At 37.3% G+C, this 6,274-nt stretch overlaps 1 protein-coding gene across 1 annotated transcript in view; it reads left to right on the top strand.

Annotated features, from left to right (window-relative positions):
- The first annotated feature begins 1,437 nt into the window (after nt 1-1,437).
- Nucleotides 1,438-6,274, top strand: part of LOC121367951 (histidine ammonia-lyase-like) — a 19,410-nt gene continuing 14,573 nt past the window's right edge. Inside the window, exons 1-4 of the mRNA XM_041492421.1 lie at nt 1,438-1,561; nt 2,546-2,685; nt 4,496-4,543; nt 5,366-5,417. Of these exons, the coding sequence (XP_041348355.1) occupies nt 1,471-1,561; nt 2,546-2,685; nt 4,496-4,543; nt 5,366-5,417 (331 nt within the window). The 5' untranslated portion in view covers nt 1,438-1,470. The remainder of the gene's footprint in view (nt 1,562-2,545; nt 2,686-4,495; nt 4,544-5,365; nt 5,418-6,274) is intronic.

The following is a 6,274-nucleotide window of genomic DNA, read 5'->3' as shown; positions in this document are numbered from 1 at the left end:
TTCCGCACCACGTTTTCTTAGTCAATAATGATTGTCTAGAACAGCAGAATTCTATCTAATAGTAAACTTTACTAGTCTTTTACTGATGTAAAACTAGTAACTATTTCTTAAATGCAGAAACATTACTATCACTGTTTGATACATATTTTGAGTAAATATAGATTATCTTCCCATAATACCTTTATAGAAATGGGCAGATACCACAATATTGACAGGAATAATATAATTTGTAGTCTGTGCAATATGAATGTAGTAGAAGACGAATATCACTTTGTTCTAGAGTGTCCTTTCTACAGTACCATAAGAGATAAATATATTAAATTTGTTTTTATTATAATAGACCATCAACATTTAAAATAACGCAACTGCTGTCCAGCGACAATTCAAAACAGCTAATTAAATTGTGTAAGTATTTGAACACTGCTACCACACATAGAACAGACAACAGTGATACACGACATATGTTATTATATTGTATATTATTGCTATGCATGCATTACCCATTTACTATTGACGTTTATCGATTGTAAATACCATTCCACGCAATGTGCACGTTATATTATTTTATCTAAAAATAAAAAAAATCTACTGAGATTCCAATTTGTTAGTGGTAATAATGAGATGATAACTATGTGGTATGTGTCCATGTGCGGACGTTAATTACTCGATAACTATGTTGTGTGTGTCTATTTGCGGACGTCAATTACTAGATAACTATGTGGTATGTATCTCTTTGCAGACGTTAATTACTCGATAAGTATGTAGTATGTGTCTATTTGCGGACGTTAATTACTTGATAACTATGTGGTATGTGTATATTTGCGGACGTTAATTACTCGATAAGTCTGTAGTATTTGTCTATTTGCGGACGTTAATTACTCGATAAATATCTAGTATTTGTCTATTTGCAGATGTTTATGATAGTTTTACTGTCGCAAATTTAGTTTTAACCGAAACGATAAAACTGATATTTCTAACGATAAAACCAGCATTAACGTCCGCAAAATGGTCAAATACAACATAGGGATCACCATCCAATTCTAATCGAATAAATATATTTTTTGTTAAAATTGTTTCTGTAAATAATAATATTTCGGAAAGAACACACCGTATAAAAAAAGCACTATCGTGTTTCAAGTCATCTGCCTTATAAAATAAGTTGGTGCCAGCAATTAAAATAGAAGTCTTCACTTTTCAAGATTCCTTTTAACTTATTTTCATGCTTATATCCAAATTAGGTTTAAGCACACTGTCCTGGACACACACATCAGCTATCTGGGTTGTTTTTCAAGAACAGTGAGTTAGTTGTTAGCGAGTGGCGAGAAAGAAGAGGGCGTAGTGGTCTTACACAAACCCACTGAGTCGTTAAATCCGATAGCTTAACCACGACACCACCGAGGCCGGTGTAACATGACTATCATTATTGTCGTTGCAGGAGTCGGTTCGCCGTTGTCTCCAGAACGGACGAAGATGTTACTGGCATTGAGGATCAACGTCCTCGCTAAGGGGAACAGCGGTATCTCCATGGAGACGCTGCAACAGTACATAGCAGCATTCAATGGTATGAATATTCACAGCGAGGGGTGAGATGCAGCTCAGTGGTATATGGATTCAGGATCAACCCACCTCCACCGACTCAGTTATATCCTCGTCCTAACCAGTGCCCCGTGACTGGTACACGAAAGACCGTCGTGTGTACTGTTCTCTGAAGTATTGTCATTGGTGCCAGAAAAGGGAACAGTAAGGGCCAGTGGCGACCTTGCTCCCGTGGCTCACTTGGCGCTAGGCATGATGGGAGAAGGCAAAATGTGGAGTCCAGAGACTGGTCTTGTTTGTTTCTGTATCATCTCAGATCGACTCACATCTGACGTTAAAGTTTGTTTTGCTTAACGACATCACTAGAGCACATTGATTAGTAAATCATCGGCTATTGGATGTCAAACATTTGGTAATTCTGACACGTAGCCATCAGAGGAAACCCGCTATAGTTTTCCTAATGCAGCAAGAGATATTTTATATGCACTTTCCCACAAACAGGAAAGAACATACCATGGCCTTTGACCAGTGGTGGTGCACTGGTTGAAACGAGACAAAACCCAATCAATTGAATGGATTCAGCGAGGTGGTTTGATCCTGCGACGCAAGCACCTCAAGCGAGCACTCAATCGACTGAGCTAAGTCCCGCCCCACACATTTGACGTATTCTCAGATTAACTCACGATATGTCGTGCACTATTTCAGATTCACTCGCATCTTAAACGTATTCTCAGATTAACTTTTGTTTAAGATATATATTTTAATAATGTTAATACTGTACCAACAGTTCTACAAACACGAGAAATCAAGTTTGGCATATTGATTTTAGACCTCTTTTACCCTGGTATCCCAATGTTATGAAAAAAATAAAAAATAATTATATCTATTAAATTATTAATATTAATATTTGTAATAGAGATAATAAATAATCTCTTTTAATATTAATATTTCATTTCATTTTATTTTTTTATGAATTACTGTTATTATTATATTAAAAATAATAATTTAGCTTCCTGCCTGTCCTGGGTGCCAGAAAAGGGAACAGTCGGGGCCAGTGGCGACCTTGCCCCCTTGGCCCATCTGGCGCTAGGCATGATGGGAGAAGGCAAGATGTGGAGTCCAGAGACTGGCTGGACAGACGCCAGCTCGGTGAGTTCACTTATTACATAGTTAGCACTGGAGTTTACAAAACATGTATTAATAACTGGACACATTTATAAGAAAGAATCTGATTGGATCTCTTCTGAAATCTGAGGTAGTGTATAACCTGTGTATTACCTACAGTAGATTGTCCGGCCTCGGTGGAACAGTGGTAAGCCATCGGACTACAGGCTGGTAGGTACAGGGTTCGCAGCCCGGTACCGGCTCCAACCCAGAGCGAATTCTTAAGGGCTCAATGGGTAGGTGTGAGGCCACTACACCCTCTTCTCTTTCACTAACCACTAACAACTAACCCACTGTCCTGGACAGACAACCCAGATAGCTGAGTTGTGTGTCCAGGACAGCGTGCTTGAACCTTAATTGGATATAAGCACGAAAATAAGTTGAAATGAATGAATGAATACAGCAGATTTAGCGTGCGCTACAACAGCTTGCTCTGAATGTGCACGTAAAGCCCTATGACCTTACAGCAGATTATCTTTTGACTGAACTGAACTGAACTGAACTTTATTTACACTCTGGCCGTTATTCAACGGCATATGAGGTAAATTGTAAAAATATAATTAAATAAATAAATGACAAGATGGCACATTCGTCATAATAATGTACATCAGATAAAACAAGTGCATATCTATGGATTCATACTTGCATTTGAAGACATACATTGCATATACAAATAAAATGAAATTGTAAAAACAGATTTCAGCCATGGGACTTAAGAATATGCATAATTTGTTTACAGAAAACGGACGGACCGTTCAAAATTGCGCCTAATTTCCTTCATTCAAACTGCGCACCCTTTCCCTTTGACATTAATCCTACGGGACATTCCAGATTCTGTAGCACTAAAAATCCAACCATCCGCCTGCTACCGACCCAGGTCGGGCTGCTGATGCTCCCTTGCACCTGCCAGTGCAGGCGGTTCCCCCTCCAACCCAACCCAACCCTTTCCTGTCCTGGACAGAGGAGCCGGTCGAGGCCGGCACCTGTTCCCAGGACAGGCGTGCGCTACAACAGCTTGCTCTGAATGTGCACGTTAAACACTCTGACCTGACCTGACCTGACCTGATCTTACCGCAGATTTTCAAGTCACATTATAATGAGTGTTTTGCATTCACTCATTTGTTTACGGCGTTGCCAAGAAAACTGAATTATCACTCCGTTGTGTGAAGGTTAAGCGATCGGATCTGAGGCTGGTGCGTACTAATTTTAGTGACTCAGTGGTTAGGGGCAAAGTAATTGCAGCGACGTCGATTCTCTCTCACTCACCACTAACAGCTAAACACTAACCCACCTTTCTGGAAAAACAGCTCACATAGATGTGTGTGCCAAGGAAAACGTGTATCAGCATCAGCATCAGCATCAGCGACATCATCACCACCACCCCATCATCATCATCATCATTAGCATCATCATCATCATCATCATCATCATCACCACCACCACCACCACAGCCATAACAACCACCATAATTGTATCGAGTATAGAAGTTGAACATCTTAACCTGCGAAAGTACTTGCGACTTTTGCCCACCACGTCAACAGATTTATCGCAATTAAATGAAATAAATGCGTGTATTTTCATTCAAGGCTTTACAAAACCTGTACTAAACTTTTAATTACAAACTGTTTTAGAAGATATCTGTTTTCACATTTAGTTTTCATCAAATTAACAATTCTATGTCTACTAACAAGACATAACGATTAACGTGGTCATACATTTCAAACATTACTGCGTTATAATGAAGTGTATACTTTATCAGTTGTATTGATTGCTAACTAGACTTTCTAATTTATAGGTTTTGAAATCGAAAAATCTCGACATTGTTAAACTGAAACCAAAAGAGGTAAGAATTGACCAAACTATTTTAAGTTATCATGTTAATTAAGGAAGGGGACATAACTCAATAATACATCTGCCATGTGAAGGTAGCACTATATAACAAACAAAAGTTCGAAGTGACATGGGCCATAATCTGTACCAGTCTTCTCTAAATGTGTCTTTATCAGTCATTTCATTTTGACTTGACGTAAAAATAAGCCAAAATATATTTGGAAATAAAACAAATGTTATATATTTTTTTTAATGTGTTTATCCTACTAGACTTGTACTTGATTATCATTGTGTTAATCGTGTCTACAAGATACATATCCGTTTTGTATGTAGGTAGTATAACAATTCGAGAACATATAATTTCAAACTTTGTGAAGACAGTCTTCACTATGGGTGAATATTGTTTTATTTATATTTTGATCAATGTTGTTGGTTTTTGTGGGATTTTTGTGTATGTGTGCTTTGTTTTACATAAAAATAAAACATTTTTCTTTTTTGCAGAACGGTTTTCCTTTTCTTTTCACATCAAGATAAATTGACATAAATAACATAATTACTAGTGAAGTTGTTATATCAGAAAACATAATTATACTTAAAATTGCATATTAGAGACCAAAGATAAAATATGTATAATATATATAGAATCTAATGTAATCCGGCCTTTTATGGAGGTTTTAAAATGCATTTTGACTTTTGGGGACAATTAGTTTTCTTAATTTAAATATATTTTATGTTTCTACTGTAGAGAAACATAGTTTTAATTATTTTAATCACATATTATGTAAGTATTGTGTGAACTCTGTTCTTTTAATTTATTCTATTTTCCACGCTGTAGGGACTTTGTCTGATCAATGGAACCCAGATGATAACTTCACTTGGGGCTGAAGGTGAGAAAATGTACAATATATATTGAATTAAAGAGGGATATATGACTTTTAAAGGAGGCTTCTGACTTTTTCTTTATATACAATATAGGGTGTATACTACCAAATCAAATCCCATAGACGACAATAGTAACATGTGGCTAAAACTCCTACCTGCAACGTATCAACCGACATAAACGCCACGGATATAAATACTACCACCCCTTACACTTAAAGTGAATCAGAAAAAAATGGGGGTCAAGCTGCTCGTTTCTGAGATAACGGGTAGCGTCTATGACTACCCTAGTTTCGCACAAAATTCGAGTACTTTTTTTACAGGTACCCCATACATGTTTCAAGCACAAGGCTACTTGACACATTGGTACTAGATGAAATAAAATTGCACATTTTTTTTACCCAGATGAAACTATTATTTTTTACAACCAACACACTCACATTTATAACCAATCACAGGACTTGTGGTGTTCACTTCTCTATGAAAAGTTCGGTGCACCTCGAACTTTGACCCAGCCGGAAGTTATTTGGTTTAGTACTACCTATATTATCTCAAGCCCCTTGCTAATTTAGAGGAGAGGTGCCAGCAACACAGACGGATTTTCTATTCGTGTGTGTATATATATTGATGACCACCTGCTTATAAAGACATTTCAGGTATGTCCACCAGATACAAGGATACATGTGCAGATTCAGTCGCGTCAGTTATAGCCGGATCACTGTCTGTTGGTGGGGTTTTTTTTATTTGTTAATGCTTTCTGAAATGTATCTGTCAATGTTGTACTCCCCCTACAAAAAACCCGACAACCCCAAAACAAAACAAAAACAAGAACAAAACTATTACTAGTAGTAGTAGTAGTAGTAGT

Source organism: Gigantopelta aegis, chromosome 3, assembly GCF_016097555.1.
Source record: "Gigantopelta aegis isolate Gae_Host chromosome 3, Gae_host_genome, whole genome shotgun sequence".
NCBI classification, from domain to species: Eukaryota; Metazoa; Mollusca; class Gastropoda; order Neomphalida; family Peltospiridae; genus Gigantopelta; species Gigantopelta aegis.
This window is presented reverse-complemented; position numbering and strand designations above follow the sequence as displayed.